The 24,003-nt window shown below is 39.4% G+C and overlaps 1 protein-coding gene across 4 annotated transcripts in view; it reads right to left on the minus strand.

The window, feature by feature from the left end:
- Window positions 1-114: 114 nt before the first annotated feature.
- CFAP70 (cilia and flagella associated protein 70) overlaps window positions 115-24,003 on the minus strand; it is a 151,519-nt gene continuing 127,630 nt past the window's right edge. For all 4 annotated transcript variants that reach the window (XM_058299008.2, XM_058299007.2, XM_012531118.4 and 1 more), the window contains 2 exons: window positions 2,371-2,418; window positions 115-428 (listed from right to left, as the gene is read on the minus strand). In XM_058299008.2, coding sequence (XP_058154991.1) covers window positions 333-428; window positions 2,371-2,418 — 144 coding nt within the window. In that variant the 3' untranslated portion in view covers window positions 115-332. The remainder of the gene's footprint in view (window positions 429-2,370; window positions 2,419-24,003) is intronic.

The raw sequence follows: 24,003 nt of genomic DNA on the forward strand, positions 1-24,003 counted from the left end.
CCTTCAAGCTTCTCTTCACCAAAGGGCCTGGCATAATATGCTCTTTGCCTAAATACAGTGACCCCACATTCAGTATACCTCAATAACTCCAGAACCACACTGATAAATTTTGAATCTCTTATTTTCATTTTTTATTGGCAACCAGTGAAACTACTAGTAACATCCACTAACAGCCAATGAAAACAGCCAATGAAAAGACAAATGGACTTCTGTTTATGGTACAAATTCTTTTGTTCTCCAGCCCCAGCCTCATATGGTGAAACTTCCAGGGTTTAACTTCTCTGGAAAGGAAAGAGGCTCTCTAATTATTAGAGTCTCATACAGAAAATTCTTCATTTGGAAGGATCGCAGAAAGATGGATTTCCAAAGCCGACTGTCTCCTGTACCATGTGAATCTCTGCAAGCAGAGCCTCATCTTTCAATTTCAGCTGCATGAGAAAGGAAGAGATACATGTCATACCTGTCATTACTGATGCAGCCTTGGGGCTCCCTCTTTTGTGAGGCCATAGCCAGAGAACATAGTTCTATGGGATGGAACTTCCTACACTCCATATTTCCTGGAAACTTCATTAAAAGACCTCAGAACATGGGTGCTGTTTGCATAGATGTGTTCACTTCATGAAAATTCATCAAACAGTATGAATACTTATTTTGTATTTGTAAAGATAACTTTAATAAAGCTTATATTTTATAAAAAGTTCATTCACATTATTGCCCAACTTCTATTGGCCAATGTATCCCCATTTGTAAATGTAGTATTTCTATTTGGCAAATAACAGAAAGGAACCAAAAACATAGGAATTGTAGACTTATAATAGATCTGAATATAATTTTAGAAATCTAGATGAGTGGTAGAGACATCTAGGTGCTTGCTGAATACCCATTCTCTCCATTTCCTACTAAAAATTCTTACTTTTTTTTTTCAGGGCAGTGATGCAACCAGCTAAAAAGCCTTTCTTTTTCTGCCTCCCTTGCAGCTAGAGATAGTCCATCAACTGTGACAAATGTAAGCTAACATCATAGAATGGGATGGCTTGGAAGTTTTTTTTTAAAGGGAGATGAAATAGGAAGCATGGCCCCTTTGTCCTTTTCCCCTTTTGTGTTGTTTATCCTGCCTGAAATATAGATATGGTGGCTGGAGCTACATTGCTTGTTGGAAACAGCATGCTACGATTGACTGGTGAGGAAGAGAGAATTAAAAATTAAAAAAAGTTTAGGCACCTGTTGACATTGTGAAGCTGTGGTAACCAATCTTGGACTTTTCATCAGATAGGAAAAATAAAACTCCCAATTTGTTTAAGCCTCTGGCTTTCAAGTCTCTGTTACTTACAATTGATAACTGAATTAGATCAGGGGTTGCCAAGACAAATCTGGCCTGCTACCTATTTTTTGTTTGTTGTTTGTTTTTGTGCCACCTATTTTTGTAAATAAAATTTTATTGGAACAGCCATGCTTACTCATTTATATATTGTTTATGGCTGTTTTTGTTCTACAGTGGCAGTTTAGTAGTTGCCCATGAAACCTAAAGTATTTACTATCTTGCCATTTGCAAAAAAACATCTGCTACCCCTGGTTTAGACCAACCCTCTGTTCTGTATTGAATAATGTCCCTCCCAAACTCCCTGTCCACCTGGAATCTCAGAATGTGACATTATTCAGAAATAGGGTCTTTGCAGATACAGTTAGTTAGATGAGGTCATCTAGATTAGGGTGGGCTCTGATCCAACGACTGGTATCCTTATTAGAAGGCAAAACAGACAAATGCAGAAGGAGAACAACAAGTGAAGACTAAAGCAAAGACTGGAGTGATGTGTCTATAGCCATGGAATGCGAAGGATTGCCAGCAACCACCAAAACCTAGGAAAAAGGCATGGAACAGATTTTCCCTCACAGCTTCCAGAAACAATCAATTCTGCTGACACCTTAATTTTGAACTTCTGGCCTCCTGAACTGAGAGAGACTAAATTTCTGTTGTTTTAAACCATAAACCATGCAGTTTATAGTAGTTTGTAACGGCAACCCTAGGAAATTAATATACTCTTCATTTTACCCATGAGGAAAATGAAGCCCAGAGAGGTTAAGCCGGTAAGTTAGTGGCAAAAACGACCAGTAATTCTGACTCTCAGGCTTTCCATTAAACCACATTCTCTCTCTAGAGGTGGAAGAAAGATCTCCCATGGTATATGTGAGTTGTTATTCCAAACCCAGCAGCCCCGTGATAATGGCAAAGATGTTAAGAAAATTCTCTAGAAAAATACATCATGAAATGCTCCAAGGCTCAGAATTAAACATTTACCTTCCTCCCAGTTTCCCAATCTCAATACAGTACAGTTCCACTTCACACAAGCAACAGATGCATCTGCATCATACCTTTACTGTGTACTTGTAGGCCTGCTCAGCTTCCAGCTGTCGTCCAGCCTGAAAAAAGAGCAGCACCTGGTGATGATGAATGTCATAAACATGGTGGGAAGAGTACATTGCCTGAAACATTTCAGCCTAAGGCAGAGGATCCACACCTTCCCAGTTAAGAACCTCTGAATTCAAAGGGGAAGCAGGGAAAATGAAATGTAAGGAGATACTTTAATATATTTTAAAAAGCTTAAGGACATTTTGGCCTGTCATTTTTTCCTGAAAGCTCTGTGCTATTCTGATAATAATAGCTAACATTTATATAGTACTTACCATGTGCTCTACGTGCTTTACATATATCATTTATTTTTTTAATTTTTCTAGTGTAACACACATAGAAAATGAAATCTACCATTTTAACCATTAAGTATACACTTCAGTGGCGTTCTTTATTTTTACAATGTTGTGCTACCATCACGACATCCATTACCAAAACTTTTCATCACCCAAACAGAAACTTTGTGCCCATGAAGCAGTTACTCTTCATGACACCTTCCTCCCAGCCCTTGGTAACCTTTAACCTACTTTCTGTCTATGAATTTGCATATTCTAGATATTTCCTATAAATGGAATCATACAATATTTGTCTCTTTGTGTCTGGCTTATTACAGAAAGCACAGCAAGGTCCACCCATGTAGCATGTATCAGAACTTCATTCCTTTTTATGGTTGAATAATATTCCATTTTATGTATATACCATATTTTATTTAACCCATTCACATATTGACGGGCACTTGGGTTGTTACCACCTTTCAGCTATTGTGAATAATGCTGTTAACACTAGTGTTAAACTACCTTTGGGGTATGTACCTAAGAGTGGAGTTGCTGGGTCATTTGGTAATTCTATATTTAATGTTTTGAAGGACCACCTAACTGTTTTCCACAGTAACTGGCACCATTTTACATTCCCATGAGAAATACTTGTAGTTCTACTTTCTCTATACTTGTCAACACATATTATCTGTTGCTGTGTTTTTAATAATAGCCACCCTTGAGGTGTGAACTTGTATCTTATTGTGGTGTTGGTTTGCATTTCTCTAATGACTAATGATGTTTAACATCTTTTCATGTGCTTATTTGGCCATTTGTACATTTCTTTGAAGAACTGTCTATTCAATTCCTATGTCTATTTTTAAATTAGTTTGATTGTCTTTTGTTCATTGAATTATAGTAGTTTATATCTTCTTGATATTAAAGCCTTATCATATGGATAATTTGTAACTACTTCCTCCCATTGCATAGGCTATCTTTTCACTCTTTTGACAATGTCCTTTGCTGCACGAAACCTTTTAATTTTGATGAAACTTGGGCTTTTGGTGTCATATCTAAGGACCCATTGCCAAATCCAAGTTCATGAAGATATTCCCCTATGTTTATGTGTAAGAGTTTTATGATTTTAGCTCTTATATTTATATTATTGATTCATTTGGAGTTAATTTTTATATATATAAAAGGTGTGAGGTAGGGGTCTGATTTCATTCTTTTGCATGTAGCTATTCTTTTTTTCTCAGTACCATTTGTTGAAGAAACTATTCTTACCCCGACTGAGTGCACTGGACACCCTTGTTGAAAATCACTTGACCACATGTGGGTTTATTTCTAACTCTCAATTCTGTTCTATTCTATATGTCTATCTTTATGACAGTATTACACTATTTTGGTTCTGTAACTTTGTTGAAAGTTTGAAATTGTGAAGTGTAAGTTCTCCAACTTTGTTCTTTTTATATGGTTTTGGCTATTTGGGATTCCTGGAAATTCCATATATATTTTAAGATGGGTTTTTATATATTTGTAGAAAGTGTGATTGGGATTTTGATAGGAATTTCATTAAATCTGCAGACTGATTGGTGTCGTATTATCATCTTAACAATATTAAGTCTGCCAGAGAATAAACTTAGGGTTTCTTTCATTTAGGTCTTCCTTAACATTTTTATACAATGTTTTGTAATTTTCAGTGTATAAGTTCTTTTGTTTTTTTTTATCCCCCCACCCCCACCCCGTGGCTTTATTATTTGCTTGCTGTCTGCTTTCTGTGTCTATTCGCTGTGTGTTCTTCTGTGTCTGTATTTTATTTATTTTTATTTATCTATTTACATCCCCCCCACCCCGCCATGGCTTGCTTGCTGTCTGCTCTCTGTGTCCATTCCCTGCATGTTCTTCTGCGTTTTTGCTTGTCTCCCTTTTTGTTGGGTCACCTTGATGAGTCGGCGCTCTGCGGTGCTTGTGGGCGAGGTGGCATTCAGTGGTGCTTGCAGGATGGTAGCTCTCCACAGCTTTCGGGCGAGCCTGCCTTCACAAGGAGGCCCTGGGACGTGAACCCAGGGCCTCCCATATGGTAGACGGGAGCCCAACTGATTGAGCCACAGCCGCTTCCCCCAGTGTATAAGATTTTTGCTTCATTAGTTAAATTTATTTCTGAGTATTTTATTCTTTTATAATTTCATATTATATATGAAATTATTTTCTTAATTTCTTTTTCTGATTGCTCATTGCTAGTGTGTAGAAATACAACTGATTTTTTTGTGTATTTATCTTGTAACCTGCAATTCTGCTGAATCCATTTATTAGCACTAAAATTTTTCTGTATGTAGGATCTTTAGGTTTTTCTATATATATAATCATATCATCTACATAGAGAAATAATTTTCTTTCTTCTTCTTCAATTTGAATGCTTTTTATTTCTTGTCCTTTCCTTATTGCTCTGGCTAGATTTCCAGTACTATATTGACGAGAAGTAGCAAAAGTGGGCATCCTTGTCTTGTTCTTAATCTTAGAGGAAAAGCTTTCAGTCTTTCACCAAAGTATATGAAGTTAGATGTAATTTTAAAAATATATAGCCTTTATTATGTTGAGGAAATTCCCTCCTATTTCTAGTTTATTGAGTGCTTTCATCATGAAAGGGCATTGGATTGTGTCAAATGATTTTTTGTTTCTCAATTGAGAGGATCATGTGTTTTCCCCTTCATTCTACTAACATGGTGTATTATTTGATTGATTTTCTTAAATCAATTGAACTACCCTGCATTCTATTTTTTTAAAGATTTATTTATTTATTTTCCCCCCTTCCCCGCCCGCCTGCTGTTTTTGCTGCCTGTGTTGTCTTCTCTTCCCATTTTCTCTCCTCTAGGATTCACTGGGAGTCGATCCTGGAGACCTCTGATGGGGAGAGAGGTTCCTTGTCAATTTTGCCACCTCAGTCCTGGTTTCTGCTGTCCTTCACCTTGACTCTCCCCTTGTCTCTCTTTTGATGCATCATCATCTTGCTGCGTAACTCACTTGTGTGGGGCACTGGCTCATGCGGGTGCTTGCATGGGCACTCGTGTGGGCACTGGCTCACCACACGGGCAATGGCTTGCCACATGGGCATGCTTTCTCTTCTTCTTTTTCACCAGGAGACCCCACCCAAGGATCGAACCCAGGCCCTCCCATATGGTAGGCAGAAGCTCTATCACTTGAGCCACATCTGCTTCCCTATCCTGCATTCTTGGGATAATTCCCACTTGGTCATTGTGTACTATTCTTTTAATATGCTGCTAAATTCAGTTTGCTAGTATTTTGCTGAGGTTTTTGCATCTATGTTCATAAGAGATACTGGCCTGTGGTTTTCTTTTCTTACGATGTCCATCTGTGGCTTTGGTAGCAAGGAAATAGACACATATGATAACTTAAGGAGCATTCCCTCTTCAATTTTTTGGAAGAGTTTGAGAAAGATTAGTTTTGAATCTTCTTTAAAGGTTTGGTAGAATTTATCAGTGAAGTTGTCTGGTCCTGGAATTTTCTTTGTTGGAAGATTTAAAAAAATATATTTTTAAAATTTATTTCTCTCCCCCTCTCCCCACCCTATTGTCTGCTCACTGTGTCCATTTGCTGTGTGTTCTTCTGTGTCTGCTTGTATTCTTGTCAGCAGCACGGGGAATCTGTGTCTCTTTTTGTTTTGTCATCTTGCTGCATCAGCTCTGTGTGTGTGCGGCGCCACTCCTGGGCAGGCTGTGCTTTTTTCGTGCTAGGCGACTCTCCTTATGGGGTGCACTCCTTGCATGTGGGGCTCCCCTAGCAGGGGACACCCCTACATGGCCCGGCACTCCTTGCGCGCATCAGCACTGCTTGTGGGCCAGCTCACCGCAGGGGCAGGAGGCCCTGGGTTTGGACCCTGGACCTCCCGTATGGTAGGTGGATACTCTATCCATTGAGCCAAATCCGCTTCCCTGTTGGGAGATTTTTGATTACTAATTCAATCCCCTTACTTGTTATAGCTCTGTTGAGATTTTCTTTTTCATCTAGAGAAAGATTTGGTAATTTGTGTGTTATTGCAATTTGTCCATTTCATCTAGGTTTTCCAATTTGTTGATGCACAATTGCTCATTGTATTTTCTTTTACTCTTTTTTACTTCTGTAAAACTGGTAGTGAGACCCCCACTTATGTATCTGATTTTAGTTGAATCTTCTCTTTTTCTTAGTCAAGCTAAAGATTTACCAAGTTTGTTGATTATTTCAAAGAATGAATTTTTTATTTAATTGGTTTTCTCTATTCATTATTTCATTCATTCTACTATCTTTGTGTTTAGTTTGCTCTTCTTTTTTTAGTTCCTTTAGTAATACATTTAGGTTATTGATTTGAATTTTCTTCTTCTTTTGATTGTTTTTTATTAGAGAAGTTGTGGGTTTACAGAAAAATCATGCATAAAATGCAGCGTTCCCATATACCCCTCTATTACTACATTATTAACACCTTTCATTTGTGTGGTACATTTGTTAAAATTGATGAAAGAGCATTTTTATAACTGTACTATTAACTGTAGTCCATGTAATACTATACTATTAACTATAGTCCATTAGGGTTCACTGTGTTATGCAGTTCCATGGATTTTTAAAAATTTTTATTCTAGTAACATATATGGAATCCAAATCTTCTCCCTTAAACCACATTGAAATATTTAATTCAGTGCTGTTAATTACAGTCACAAAGTTGTGCTACCATCACCCCAATCACCAAAATTTTTCCATCAACTCAAATAAAAACTGTTCAATTTAAGCATTAACTCCCTGTATTGGTCAGCAAAAGGGGTGCTGATACAAAATACCAGAAATTGGTTGGTTTTTATAAAGGGTATTTATCTGGGGTAGGAGCTTACAGATATCAGGCCATAAAGCATAAGGTACTTCCCTCACCAAAGCCTATTTTCACGCGTTGGAACAAGATGGCTGCCGACGTCTTCAAGGGTTCAGGCTTCCTAGATTCCTCTGGGCTCAGTTCCTCTCTTTTCTCCACAAGGTAAGTGATAGACTATGAGGCAAACAGCTGTCTCTCTCCCTGGGGTTTCTGCAAAGTCTAAAGAGCTGTCCCTATTCCTCTGTGTTCTTCTCCTGGTACAGGTCCTCTCTTCCCAGGGCTTGCTTCTCTTTCCTGGCTTGTTTCTGTTTCTTCTGTGAGCTTAGTTCCCCAGGCTCCAGCTTAAGACTTCAACATTAAACTCCAAAATCAGAACTCCAACATCAGAAACCCTTAACTCTGTCCTTTGCCATGCCTTTTATCTGTGAGTCCCCATCCATCAAGAGGTAGGGACTCAACACCCTAATGACATGGCCCAATCAAAGCCCTGATCATAACTTAATCACACCCAGGTACAGACCAGATTACAAACATAATCCAATATCTATTTTTGGAATTCACAGCCATATCAAACTGCTACAATCCACCATGTGAATTCCAAAAAGATATTACAATATTTGAAAAAAACTTAAATCAGTAACAATGCAAGTACTAAATCATATCACAATCAATTTAAAGAAATTCAGTTTGTCTTGGGGCAAAGTCCTGCCTGCTATAGACCTCTGAAACTTACAAAACAATTTATCTGTTTCCAATACACAAATGGACAAAGGATAAACATTTCATTACAATAAGGAGAAATTGGGAATGAAACATGAGTCACGGAGTCCTCTACAGTTCAGTAAACCTGCAGGGCATACGATTTCAGTCTGAGAGTCATTCTTTTTTTTTTTTTTACCTAACACCCCCTCCCCGCCCCCCCCGGTTTTCTGCTCTCTGTGTCCATTCACTGCATGTACTTCTGTGACCGCTTCTATCCTTATCAGCGGCACCAGGAATCTGTGTTTCTTTTTGTTGTGTCATTTTGTTGTGTCAGCTCTCTGTGCGTGCAGGGCCATTCTTGGGCAGGCTGAACTTTCTTTCACACTGGGCGGCTCTCCTTACGGGGTGCACTCCTTGTGTGTGGGGCTCCCCTACGTGGGGGACACCCCTGTGTGGCATGGCACTCCTTGCGTGCATTAGCACTGCACATGAGCCAGCTCCACACAGGTCAAGGATGCCTGGGGTTTGAACCGCGGACCTTCCATGTGGTAGGCGGACGCCCTATCCATTGGGCCAAGTCCACTTCCTGAGAGTCATTCTTAAGATGATGGTTTCTTCTTCTTGGTGCCTTATGGGAACCCACCCTTTCCACATGCTTGCCCAATGGCATTTTCTTGGTTCCACCCTCATCAAGCATCTGGGGGTCGACCAAGCTCCAGACCTCACCCTCCAAAACTGTTGGGGTGATTACCACACATTACCCAATCTTTGGGTTAGAGTCTTAACCCCCCCAGTACCTTTGGCAAACAGTCTCAACCCACTCAGGGCAATGAGTTGACCACCTGGCCTTCCCTAACCTTTACCTTGCAGGCTCAACCCTTTCAGAGCAACAACTTGACCACCTGGCCTTCCCTAATCCATGGGGGACAGGTCAACCCCTCTCAGATGTGTGGGGTGCTGACTTTAACTGCCATAATCCTTGGGAAATGTGCTCCACCCTCTCTGTACCCTGAGGTGGCAAAACTCTCCCAGAACATCAGGTGGGAACATCAACCCTCTTCAACTGCTGGTGCAAACTCACCTATACACATGGGTGAGGTTCCTCTCTTGGCCCAAGGTGATGTCTTAATTCCAGATCTCAGCTTCCATGGTTTTCCTCTTAAATCTGTTTCTCCTTCAATTTCTCCTTTCCATGTCCCTTTTAGTCCAAGGTGACAATGGTTTTGTTCATACAGTTTTCTCAAAAACCTTGTTGGTTTAGCATGCAAGAAGCAGGGGTCCAAGCTATCAGACAGTAAGACTTTCCACAAGTCTTTCTGACATAACTGCATCTTCAATCCTGATTTACAAGTTCCCATTTTAATTAATTCGTCCAATGGGGCACTTTCTTCTGGGAGCTTGATTTTCAGAGGCTTCGAATTTCCAGAATTAGTTCCTATTTTCTTTGTGCCTGACAGTTCAGTCCTCAGTATATTCCTCTCATCTAGCATTTTGCTATAAGTTGCAAGCAGAAGCCAAGCCACATTCTCCGGGTTTACTTTGGAAATTTCTTCAGCTAAATGCCTAGGCTTGCCATTTTCAAATTCTCCCTTCCATAAAACACCAGGAGTTAATCTTTCTAAGTTTGCTGCAACATGGGTCGCCTTTCTTCCAGTTTCCAATAATAGTTTCATCATTTACTTCTATGGCATCATAAAAAGTCTCTTTAGGGAAGTGGATTTGACTCAACTGATAGAGTGTCTGCCTACCATATGGGAGGTCCAGGGTTCAAACCCAGGGCCTCCTGACCCGTGTGGTCAGCTGGCCCATGCGCAGTGCTGATGCGCACAAGGAGTGCCATTCCACACAGGGGTATCCCCCGTGTAGTGGAGCCCCACGCACAAGGAGTGCACCCTGCAAGGAGAACCACCCAGTGTGATAAAAGTACAGCCTGCTCAGGAGTGGTGCTGCACACATGGAGAACTGATGCAGCAAGATGATGCAACAAAAGAAGACACAGATTCCCAGTTCTGCTGACAAGAATGCAAGCGGACACAGAAGAACATATAGCAAATGGACACAGAAAGGAGACAACAGGGGTGGGGGGAATAAATAAAAAATAAATCTTTTTTTAAAAAAGTCTCTTTAGCATCCATATTGCTACCAACAGTCTCTTCAAAGCACTGTAGGCCTTTTCTTCCAAGCATCTCAGAATTCCTCCAAAAAATACCCCTTACCCATTTATAAAACCATTCCAGCATTTTGGTAATTGCAAAAGCACTTCCCCACTCCTTGGTATCAAAGTCTGTATTAGTGAGCCAAAGGGGTGCTGATGCAAAATACCAGAAATTGGTTGGTTTTTATAAAGGGTATTTATTTGGGGTCAGAGCTTACAGATACCAGGTCATAAAGCATATGTTACTTTCCTCACCAAAGTCTATTTTCACATGTTGGAGCAAAATGGCTGCCGACGTCTGTGAGGGTTCAGGCTTCCTGGGTTCCTCTGGGTTCAATTCCTCTTGTTTCTCCACAAGGTCAGCTGTAGACTATGAGGCTCTCTAGACTTTGCCTCTCTCCACAAGGTCAGCTGTAAACTATCAGGCAAAAGGCTCTGTCTCTCTCCCTGGATTTCAGCCATGTCTAAGGAGCTGTCTCTATTCCTCTGTAGTCTTCTCCTGGCTCAGGTGCTCTCCACCTGGGGCTTGCTTCTCTTTCCTGGATTGCTTCTGTTTCCTCTGTGACCTTACTTCCCCGGGCTCTAGCTTAAGACTTCATCAAACTCCAATATCAAAACTCCAACATCAGAAATCCTCAACTCCATCCTTTGCCATGCGTGGGGACTCAACACCCTAATGACATGGACCAATCAAAGCACTAATCATAACTTAATCATGTCCTGGTACAGACCAGATTACAAACATAATCCAATATCTATTTTTGGAATTCAGAGCCATATCAAACTGCTACACTCTCCATTCCCTACCCTTATCCCAGCCAATGGTAACCTGTATTCTTGTTTCAGACTCTATAAATTTTATTCTAATTATTTAATATTAGATAATACGTAATAATCCTACAGTGAGCTCATACAGTATTTGTGCCTTTGGGTCTGGCTTATTTCACTCAACATGATGTCTCAAGGTTCATCTATGTTGTCACCTGTATCAGAACTTCATGTCTTTTTATGGCTGAATAACATTCCGTTGCAGGGGCAATGGGAGTTAATGCAGGAAGAGTAGGGTTTCTATTTGGATGAAGGGAATGTTATAGTAATGGATGGTGGTGGGGGTAATACAGCATTGTGGAGGTGATTAATTTCACGGAATGGTATGCTTGGGAGGGGTTGGGATGGGAAGATTTAAGCTATGTGTATGTTTCAACAATTAAAAGAAAGAAAGAAACTAAAGAGATAATGACAATTAAATGCAATACATAATACTGGATGGAATCTAAGAATGAAGGAGAAAATGCTCAAAAGGACATTATTGGAGCATAAGAAAAAACGAATATAGAATGTAAACTTTATATCAACATTAAATTTCTTGAATTTGAAAACTGCACTTAAGGTGATTACATAAATGAATATTGTTGTTCATAGGAAGAAATGCACTTGGAAGAATTTTATGTTCAAGGGGTATGAGGCATGCAATCTGCCTCAGATGTCTAAAAAATAGATGATAGGCAGATAGAATGAATGGTAAATGTAGCAAAATGTTAAAATTTGGCAGATCTGGGTATCTGGGAGAGAGAAAATATAATTCTCCATATGGGGTTTGTATTATTTTTGGAGCTTTCCTGTAATTTTGAAATTATTTCAAAATAAAAGTTTATTATTTTAATTGCAGTTGCATTAAATTTAGATAGGGAACATTTTTCATCTTTACGTTATCGAAACTTCCTTCCCATTGACATGACATATGTAAGCATTAGATTTTTCTTTCATGTCAATAAAAATTTTAAGTTTTCTCCAAAGAGGACTTAAATGGGATTTTAAAATTTTAACTTTCAAATTGGTTGTTTCTGATGCTATTTGATTTTGATGATTTTGATTTTTTTTTTAAGATTTATTTTATTTCTCTCCCCTTCCCCCACCCCAGTTGTCTGTCTTCTGTGTCCATTTGCTGTGTGTTCTTCTTTTTATCTGCTTCTGCTGTTGTCAGCGGCAGGAGAATCTGTGCCTCTTTTTGTTACATCATCTTGCTGTGTCAGCTCTCCGTGTGTGTGGCGCCAATCCTGGGCAGGCTGAAATGTCTTTCGCGCTGGGCAGCTCTCCTTGCGCATGGGGCTCTCCTACACGGGGGACACCCCTGCGTGACGCGGCACTCCTTGCGCACAGCAGCACTGCGCGTGGGCCAGCTCCACACGGGTCAAGGAGGCCCGGGGTTTGAAGCACGGACCTCCCATGTGGTAGACGGACGCCCTAACCACTGGGCCAAGTTCACGTCCCTATTTTGATTTTTATATTGATGTTTTACCCAGCAACTTTGCCAAATCAACCCTTCATGTTAATCCTTACTGAAGAGATAACATATTTATATGATTCAAAAATCAAAAGAATATAGTAAAGTATACATTTAAGTCTTATTTCCACCCCTCTTATCTGCCCTGTTCCCCTTGCCCAACCAGTAACCATTATTTGTTTTTGTTTTCTGTTGTTGTTTTTCAGTTTTGTTTATTCTTTCAGTACTGAAGCCCCCCCCCTTTTTTTAGCAAGAAATTGCCCTTGTATTTTGAAACTTGTTTTTTTAAACAAATAAATTTTATTGGCACATATTAATAACCTTACAATTCATCCAAACTGTAGAATCAATAGTATTTGGTATAATCACATAGTTTTGCATTCTTCACTTCCATCATTACTAGAGCATTCTCATTATTTCAATAATAATAATAATAATAAACAAAGAAATAAACAAGAAAATTCTTCACCTCCCAATCTCTCTCTGTTTCCTCTGCTGTACATAGCTGCTAATTCTGGCTATTCTTCCACAATTATGAATTTATTTATTAAGCAGTTTTATTTAGATATACTCACATACCATCCTATCTATCCATCTATCCAAAGTGTAAATTCACAATGTTGTACATTCATCACCACAAAAATTTTAGAACCTTTTATTATTCCAAAAAGATAAATTCCACATCCCTTAGCATGCCTTCGCAAGCCCTACATAACCACTAATCTAATTTCATCTTTATAAATTGATTTATATTTATATTTTATATAAGTGGAATCACACAATATGCTACACAATATATTTAGTTCATAGTAGCACAATTGTACAATATTTGTCCTTTTGTGTCTGGCTTGCTCCACTCAACATAGTGTCCTCCAGGTTGATCCATATTGTCATATGCTTTATGACTTCATTTCTTCTTACAGCTGCATAGTATTCTATCACGTGAATAAACCACAGGTTCTATATCCATTCATTGGTTGATGGAAATCTGGGTTGTTTCCAACTTTTGACAATCAAAAATAATGCTGCTCTGAGCATCAGTATGCAGATGTCTGTTCATATCACTGATTTCAGTTCTTCTGGGTATATACCCAGTAGTGGTATTGCCAGATCATGTGGCAACTTCTTTAGAAACTGCCAAAATAGTCTTCCACAGTGACTGTATCATTTAACATTCCCACAGTGAATACGTGTTCCTATCTCTCTGCATCCTCTGCGACACTTGTAGTTTTCTGTCTTTTTAATAGTGGCCATTCTGATATGTGTGAATGCTATCTAATTGTGGCTTTGGTTTGCATTTCTCTAGTCAATAGTGATGTTGAACATTTTTTCACGGGTTTTTTTTTTTTTTTTGGCCATTTGTATTTCTTCTTTGGACAAATCTCTATTCAAGTCTTTTGCCCATTTTAAAAATCAGGTTGTTTGTCTTTTTTAGTTGTAACATCCCTTTATATTTCATGACTATTAAACCCTTACTGGACATGTGATTTCCAAATATTTTCCCCCATTGAGTCAGGTGCCTTTTCACCCTTTTAACAAAGTCCTGTGAGGTGCAAAAGTGTTTGATTTTGAGTAGGTCCCATTTATCTATTCTTCCTTTTGTTGCATGCTTTTGGAGCGAGGTCCAAGAAACCACCACCTACCACAAGGGCTTTAAGATGTTTCCCTACATATTCGTCTAGTAGTTTTATAGTGCTGGCTTTTACATTTAGGTCTTTGATCCATCTTGAGTTGATTCTTGCATAGGGAGTGAGATAGGGGTCCTCTTTCATTCTTTTGGTTATGGATATCCAGTTCCCCCAGCACCATTTGTTTTGTCCCATCAACACAGACTTGGTAGATTTGTCAAAAACCAATTGAATGTAGAGGTAAGGGTTTATTTCTGGACTCTCAATTCTATTCCACTGATTGACATATCTATCTTTATGCCAGTACCATGCTGTTTTGACCACTGTAGCTTTGTAATATATTTCAAGGTCAACTGAAATATTGAACAAGTGAAATTCCCCCCATGTCACTCCTCTTTTTTAGTATGCTTTTGGCTATTCAGATGCACTTGCCCTTCCAAATGAATTTTTCTATTTCAGTAAAGTAGGCCTTTTCTATTTCAGTAAAGTAGGCTGTTGGAATTTTGATTGGAATTTTATTGAATCTATAAATCAGTTTGGGTAGGACTGACATCTTCACGATATTTAGTCTTCCAGTCCATGAACACAGAATGTATTTCTATTTGTTTAGGTACTCATTGATTTTTTTTAGGATTGTTTTGTAGTTTTTTACATATAATTCCTGTACTTCTTTGGTTAAATCGATTCCTAGGTATTTGAGTCTTTTTGTTGCTGTTGTAAATGGATTTTTCCCCCCGCTTTCATCCTCACTTTGTTCAATAATAGTGTACAAAAACATTATTGATTTTTGCATGTTGATCTTTTATCCTGCCACTTTGCTGAACTCATTTATTAGCTCAAGTTGCTTTGTCATAGACATTCTAGAATTTTCTAAATTAGGATCATGTCATCCACAAACAGTGAGAGTTGTACTTCCTTTTTTCTATTTGGGTACCCTTAATTTTTTTTTTTTTTTCTTGTCTAATTGCTCTAGCTAGAGCTTCTAGTACAATGCTGAATAACAATGTTGACAGTGTGCATCCTTGTCTTGTTCCCAAGCTTTCAACCTTTCCCCAATGAGTACCATGTTGGCTGTGGTTTTTCATATATGCCTTTTATCAGAGTGGAATTTTCCTTCTATTCCTATCTTTAGAAGTGTTTTTATCAAGAAAGGATGCTGGATTTTGTTGAATGCCTTTTCTGCATTGATTGAGATGATCATGTGGTTTTTTACCTTCAACTGTTAATGTGGTGTATTACATTAATTGATTTTCTTATGTTGAGCCAGGCTTGCATACCAGGAATAAATCCCACTTGGTCATAATGTATATCTTTTGATATGCTGTTGGATTTGATTTGCAAGTATTTTGGCGAGATATTTTGCATCTATGTTCATTAGAGAGATTGATCTGTACTTTTCTTTTCTTGTAGTATCTTTATCTGGTTTTGGTATTAGGGTGATGTTGGCTTCATAAAATATGTTGGGTAATTTTCCCTCCTTTCCAATTTTTTGGAAGAGTTTAAACAGGATTGATATTAATACTCTTTAAAATGCTTGGTTGAATTCACCTTTGAAGCCATCTGGTCCTGCACTTTTCTTTGTTGGAAGATTTTTGATGATGGATTCAATCTCTTTACATGTCATCGTTTTGTTAAGTTCTTGTATTTCTTGTAGTATCAGTGTAGATTGTGCATTTCTAGGAATATGTCCATTTCATCTAGGTTGTCTGGTGTGTTGGCATACAGTTTCTCTTAATATAATATTATGATCCTTTTCATTTCTGTAGGGTCAGTCATAACTTACTCCCTTCCTTTTAGATTACGTTTATTTGCATCTTCTCTCTTTTTTTCTTTGTTAGTCTAGCTAGGGGGTTGTCAATTTTATTTTATCTTTTCAAAGGATGAGCTTTTGGTTTTGTTGATTTTCTCCAGCTTTTTGTTCTCAGTTTCATTTATTTCTGCTCTAATCTTTACTATTTCTTTCCTTCTGCTTGCTTTGGGACTGGTTTGCTGTTCTTTTTCTAGTCTCTCCAGTTGTTCAATTAAAGCATTGAGTTTAGCTGTTTCTTCTTTTTTAATTATAGGCATTTAGGGCTATATATTTCCCTCTCAAGACTGCCTTCATGGTATCCCGTAAGTTTTGATAGGTTGTGTTCTTGTTTTCATTTGTCTCAATATATTTACTGATTTCACTTGCAATTTCTTCTTGGACCCACTGATTATTTAAGATTGTGTTGTTTAGCCTCCGCACATTTGCAAATTACCTTTTTCCTGTCTATTATTGATTTCCAGTTTCACTCCATTATGATCTGAGAAGGTGCTTTGTATAATTTCAATTTTTTAATATTTATTGAGAGCTGCATTGTGACCTAACAATGTGGTCTATCCTGGAGAAAATTCCATGGGCACTTGAGAAGAATGTATAAACTGCTGATTTTGGGTTCAATGTTGTGTATAAGTCTGTTTGCTCTACATCGTTTATCATATTGTTCAATTTCTCTGTTTCCTTGTTGATCTTTTGTCCAGTTGTTCTATCTAATGATGTGAGTGGTACGTTGAAGTCTCCAATGATTATTGTAGAGTTGTCTATTTCTCCCTTCAGCTTTGCGAGAGTTTACCTAATGTATTTTGGGACACCCTGGTTAGAGCCATAGATACTTATGACTGTTATATTAGGTTGGTACAAAAGGAATTGCAGTTTTGGACTGTAAATTTTAAATCATTATAACTAGGCTCAAATACATCTTTATTAATCAAACTAGGAACCATTACAATCAATACATTTTTGCCAATGAGAAGTAAGTTTGTTTATTCCTGTAGCATAAAAATCTGTGCTTTGGGATTCAACAAACTCTTGGAAAGCATTTTCTGCAGCCTGCTGGTTTTTCCCTGCAAAAAGTTGTTGAGATGCTTGAAGACATGTTAGTTGGTTGGTGAGTGGTCAGGTGAATATGGCGGATGAGGCAAAACTTTGTAGCCTAATTCGTTCAACTTTTGAAGCGTTGGTTGTACAATGTGTGGTCGGGTGTCGTCCTGGAGAAGAATTGGGCCCTTTCTGTTGACCAATTCCGGCTGTAGGCAATGCAGTTTTCAGTGCATCTCATCAATTTGCTGAGCATACTTCTCAGATGTAATGGTTCGCCAGGACTGAAAGTTGTAGTGGATCAGACCAGCAGTAGACCATCAAACAGTGACCATGACCTTTTATTGGTGCAAGTTTGGCTTTGGGAAGTGCTTTCAAGCTTCTTCTCTGTCTAACCACTGAGCTGGTTATCTCTGGTTATCATAAAAAAATCCAGTTTTAATCACATGTCACAATCTGATCAAGAAATGGTTCATTGTTGTTGTGTAGAGTAAGAGAAGATGACACTTCAAAATGATGATTTTTTGGATTTTCAGTCAGCTCATGAGGCAGCCACTTAACGAGCTTTTCACCTTTCCAATTTGCTTCAAATGCCAAATGACCATAGAATGGTTGATACTGAGTTCTTTAGCAACCTCTTGTGTAATTGTAAGAGGATCAGCTTCATTGATTGGATGTCAACTTCCGATGACTGGCCACTATGCTCCTCATCTTCAAGGCTCTTGTCTCCTTTGCAAAATTTCTTGAACCACCACTGCACTGTATATTCATTAGCAGGTCCTGGCCAAATGCACTGTTGATGTTGTGAGTTGTCTCCTCTGCTTTACGACCCATTTTGAATTCAAATAAGAAAATCGTTCAAATTTGCTGTATATATATATATAATATAAAATATAAAATAAACAACTAGTAAGTCATTACCAAAAAAACACAAAGCGAGAAATGCACATTAAAATGATGTATAACATAACCACATTTATTTAAGAGTATGTTCCAATATCAAATGGCAAATTTCAACAATGCAAAACCACACTTATTTTTGCACCAATCTAATATCTTTCTGGTGGGTTGTTCCTTTTATTTCTATAAATGGACTCCTATATCTCACAACTTTTTTCCATTTAAAGTTTGTTTTGCCCAATATTATTATGGCTTCCCCTGATATTTTTTGATTACTATTAGCGTGGAGTATCTCTTCTAACCTTTCACTTTCAGTTGCTTTGTATCCCTGGGTATAAAGTGAGTCTCTTGTTATCAACATATGTTGGCCCATGTTTTTTTATCCATTCTGTCAGCCTATAACTTTTGATTAGAGAGTTTAATCCATTCACATTCAATGATATTACTGTAAATAAATTATTTACTTCTACCATTTTATTCTTTGCTTTTCATACATCATATCTTATTTTCATGTCTTTTTACTCATAGGTTATCCTTTCTGCTATTCTTGTGTTCTATACTTACCTCCAAATCTCTCTCCTATCTTTTTCTTTCAGGCTATAGAGCTTCCTTTAATATTTCCTGTAAAGGTGGATTCTTTTTTACAAAATCTCTTAGTTTCTGTGTGTTTGTTAATATTTTATACTCACTGTCATATTTTAAGGACAATTTTGCTGGATAAAGAATTCTTGGCTGGCAGTTTTTCTCTTTCAATATACCAGTTGTATCCTACCACTGTCTTCTTTTTTAAAAAAAGATTTATTTTATTTTTTTCTCCCCTCCCCTCATTGTCTGCTCTCTGTGTTCATTTGCTGTGCGTTTTTCTGTGTCTGCTTGTCTTCTCTTTGGGCAGCACTGGGAACCAATGCTGGGACCTTCCAGAGTGAGAGAGAGGTGCTTAATCTCTTGTGCCACCTCAGCTCCCTGGTCTGCGGCATATCTTTTTTTTAAAAAGATTTATTTATTTATTTTATTTCTCTCCCCTTCCCCCCCCATCCCAGTTTCTGTCCTCTGTGTCTATTTGCTGCGTGTTTCTTCCTTGTCCGCTTTTGTTGTTGTCAGCGGCTTGGGAATCTGTGTTTCTTTTTGTTGCATCATCTTGGTGTGTCAGCTCTCCGTGTGTGCAGCGCCATTCTTGGGCAGGCTGCACTTTCTTTCACGCTGGGCAGCTCTCCTTATGGGGTGCACTCCTTGTGTGTGGGGCTCCCCTACACAGCGGACACCCCTGCATGGCAGGGCACTCCTTGTGCGCATCAGCACTGCACATGGGCCAGCTGCACACGGGTCAAGGAGTCCTGGGGTTTGAACCGCAGACCTCCCATGTGGTAGATGGATGCCCTAACCACTGGGCCAAGTCCACTTCCCTGCTGCATATCTTATTGTCTCTCCTTTGTGCCTCTTTTTTGTTGTGTTATCTTGCTGCACCAGCTCTCTGCTCAGGCCAGCTTGCCATGTGGGCTAGCTTTCCACTCAGGCCAGCTCACTGTGCGGGCTAGCTTGCATTTACCAGGAGGCCCTGGGAATTGAACCCTGGATGTCCCATATGGTAGACAGGAGCCAAATTGCTTGAGCCATATCCACTTCCACCACTGTCTTCTTGACTCCATGGTTTCTGATGATAAATCCACACTAAGTCTTACTGGGCTTCCCTTGTATGTGATGGTTTGCTCCTCCCTTGCTGCCTTCAGAATTTTCTCTTTGACAGAGATATTTGTCTTGGAGTAGGTCTATTTGGATTTATTCTGATTGGGGTATGCTGTGCTTCTTGGACATGTAAGGTCATTTCTGTGAGTTTGGAAATTTTTAGCTATTATTTCCTCAAATATTCTGTATCTTTCTCCTCCTCTTCTCCTTCTGGAATTCCCATGGCACGTATGTTGTTGCATTTTGTGTTGTTGTTCAACTCCCTGAGAGTCCTGCTCAATTTTTTCCATTCTTTTCTTTCTTCAATTTCAGCTGTTTTGTCTCCGGTACCACTTATACTTTCTCTCATTTCAAGTCTGCTGTTGTATACCTCTAATGTGTTTTGTTTTGTTTTGTTTTGAGGTACCAGGGGCCGGGGATTGAAACTGGGTCCTTGCATGTAGGAAGCCAGTGCTCAACCACTGAGCTATATCACTTACTTGAGTTGGTTTTTTTTCATTTGTTTTGCTTGTTTTTTTTTTTTTCAGGAGGCACTATGAACCAAACCTAGTACTTCTCATGTGGGAAGCAGGCACTCAAATACTTGAGCCATATCTGCTCCCCTCTAATGTGTTTTTGATCTCACCTATTATTTCTTTCATTCCCATGGGCTCTATTACCTTTCTATTCAGGTTTTCAAATTCTTTGCTTGTTCAATGTCTTCTTTTTTGTTTTGCTTTTTTGTTTTCTTTTGTTTTCTTCTTTACTTTCTTTTAAATGTTACATTCAAAAAATATGAGGACCCATATACCCCCCACCTCCCCACCCCACTCCTCCCACATCAACAACCTCTTCCATCATTGTGGCACATTCACTGCACCTGGTGAATACATTTTGGAGCACTTCTGTACCACATGTGGTCTACAGTGTTCAATGTCTTCTTGATGTCTTTTATCTCTTTAGCCATATTGTCTTTCAACTCATTAATTTGATTTTGGAAATTTGTGTGCATCTCATTCATTAGTTGTCTTAGATCCTGTGTCTCTTCTGGGGCTTTGATATATTCCTTTTCTTAGACCATGTCCTCTATTTCTTAGTATTGCTCATGATTTTTTTGCTGATGTCAAAGCATCTGATTAGGATGGTGAATTTACTCAGATGCTCAATTTCTCTTTCGTAGGGATTTAGTGGCAGGAAACTGTGTGTTACTGCTGTTCTTTGATTCTTGGTTCGATCTGGGTCTTTAGGATTACCCCTGTAGTTGTTTAAAACTTGGCTCTGGACGGAGTAATGAGTTGCAGACCTGCTTCCTAGGGCCTTAGGGAGGGAGGCTGTAAAGGCCGGAAAAAGTCTCTCTTACTTATTTAGTTTTAAGTTCCTCACGTGCACTTCGTTGGTCTGCCAGCAGATGGTGCACTTCGGCAGCCCTCTCAGTTCAATGCCAGATCAGGGTGCGTTTGACAGCCCAGACTGGACTGATGTGACACAGGTTCCTGCCTAGAAGCTAAGAGCCTTGTAATTCAAACTTTCTCAAAGACAGTTTTCCAACCTTCACTGGCAGCCTCCTCCCTTTTCCAGGGTAGGGAATAATTCCACTTCCCTCTGTCCCGGGTAGTAGAGAGGGAGATTGAGAGGGTGGGATCTGTTTAGTCTTGTATTGGCGCTCAGGATAAGCAATGGTGTGGCCCCACCTGGCCTGGAGGGCTGGTGGGACACAGCAGAGCAAATTAGTGGGTCAAACCCTGAGTCAGCCTTAGGCTGTGTCCCTCTCTCCCCTTTCCTGGGGAGGTGGGTCTCTGCAGCCCCCTTTGTCTACAGCCACCAGCTCAGAGGCCTGAATATTCAAAAGTGTCTTTAGTGTGGGGGAGGGTATGGCAGTGGCAGCCCTGGATTTTAACTCACAGTTTTGCCATTAGGACTCTTTTCCTTTTTCCTCTCTTCTAGGCCTTCTCCTGGTGTCCTAAACCCTAGAAGACATTTTTTCCTGGCCATTTCTGCTAGTCCTCTAGCTACTTTTCTGGGAGAGAAGAGAGTCCCCTGTCTTTCTAATCGGCCATCTTCCTGGAAGTACTTAACCCTTTTTTTTTTTAAGATTTAATTTTTTAAAATTTCTCTTCCCTTCCCCCCCCCACCCCCCAGATGTTTGCTCTCTGTGTCCATTTGCTGTGTGTTCTTCTGTGACCGCTTCCATCCTTATCAGTGGCACCGGGAATCTGTCTCTTTATGTTGCATCATCTTGCTTTGTCAGCTCTCCCGTGTGTGCTGCGCCATTCTTGGGCAGGCTGCACTTTCTTTCGCTCTGGGTGGCTCTCCTTACAGGGTGCACTCCCCGTGCGTGGGGCTCCCCTTCATGGGGAACACCCCTGCGTGGCAGGGCACTCCTTGTGCGCATCAGCACCGCGCATGGGCCAGCTCTACACAGGTCAAGGAGGCACGGGGTTTGAACCGCGCCCTATCTGTTGGGCCAAGTCCGCTTCCTCATTATTTTCTTGATTCTCCTTTCTTTGGATTTCCTTGTTTCCCCTTTATTAATTTCTTAATTTTAATGCTTAATTCATTGATTTTCAATCTTCTTCTCTAATAGATGTATTTAAGGCTATAAATCACCCTCTATGTATTATTTTAATTGCATCCACAGTTCTGACATATAGTAGCTTTGTTTCTATTCATTTTCACCATTTCAGTTATAACCACAGCCCAGCAAACCATTGTTAAAACTGAATGACTTAAAATGACAATGAATTGTTTCTAATAATTCTATGAGCTCAGTTGGTCTCTTTTGGGCATGAGCATGAAGCTCCAGTTTGCTTGAGTTCTGTTCAAAGCTCTGCCACAACTAGTTATGAGATCCTGGGCAAGTCACTTGAGCTTTTTGAGCCTCAGTTTCCTCATCTTTAAACTAAAAGGTCCATAAAGAAGATTTTAATGTACCTCTCTCTTAGATGCTGACAGATTAAATAGGAAAAAAAATAAAGACATCTAAGATTTGAATAAACCATTTAACACCCTTGAGCTCAAATACTAATCTATAACTCTGCCCTTATTAGAGAATATATTCTTTTTGAACACAAATTAAGTTCTTCATAAAAGTTCACAATACCTGCTAAACCACAAAAAGAGATTCTACAAATACATACAAATCACACTGCAATAAAAATTATAAACCAACAACTAAATGCTAGGCCAAAAGACTCAGATATATTTGGAAATTTAAAACATGCTTTGATTAATTTATGAGTCAAAGATTAAATCATATTGAAGCAGGCTAGTAAGATAGGGAATTAATAGATGGATCTGGAACCTGGCAGAGAGTCCGTGTGGATCTCAGTAACCCCCAAGACGGCTGCTGGAGGACCCCCGCCCCCAAGATTCTGCCATCCAGAACAAAGACTTCTTTTGGGAGCAAGGAAAGGCCCCAGATGTTCCCTAGGGACTTTATCATTGAGTCCTCACTAGGGGATTGATGGGTGGGTGATCAATCAAAACAGCAAAGAGCTGGAGCCCCTCCCCTGCCATTAGAAAAAGGGTGGAATAATTAATAGTTTATAAAGCAAACTGAGGATTTAGCGTGCTCTCACCCTGCTCTCTTGCCTCTGGACTCGTTCCTGCCCTCTGTGCACTCCTCTCACCATTTTTCCTCTGCCTTGTGGCCAGGCAAGTAAACTTGGGGATTTATAATCTATAATGGGGATTGGGGATTTATAATCTATAATGGGGAATTGTAGTTTGTAAATCTGCCCTCTTTATCCCTTTTCACCCCCTTCCTCTCTACCTGGGACCCCTGCTCTGTTATTTTCTCTCATTTCTCTTTCCTCCCTACCTGAATAAATTACTGACCTAACTCACCCAGCATGCTCTTGAAATTCATTTCTGTAGCATAGCCAGGAACCTAGATAAAATCTGGTAATTATATGACATTTGAAAATATGAGGCCTGTGGTAATCAGAATTCTAAAGATGGCCCCCCAAGATTATCCCACTAAATACTAATCTAGGTACTGCTGTGAAGTGCAGATATAATTAAAATCCCGAGTCACTTAACTTTAAATTTTAGAGATTATCTGATGTGCCTGACACAGTCAAGTGAATCCTTTAAAAGCAGGGAGTTTTCTCTGGCTGGGGGTAGAAAGGGAAGCCAGAGAGATTCGAAGCATGAGATGGATTTGACAAACCATTGCTGGCTTAAAGATGGGGAGGGGACACAAGACAACAAATATTGGTGGCTTCTAGAAGCCAACAGCAGCCCCTGACCAACAGCCATCAAGGAAATGGAGACTTCCATCCCACAAGCACAAGGAATCGAATTCTTCCA

The sequence above is a fragment of the Dasypus novemcinctus genome, chromosome 6 (genome assembly GCF_030445035.2).
Source record: "Dasypus novemcinctus isolate mDasNov1 chromosome 6, mDasNov1.1.hap2, whole genome shotgun sequence".
NCBI lineage: Eukaryota > Metazoa > Chordata > Mammalia > Cingulata > Dasypodidae > Dasypus > Dasypus novemcinctus.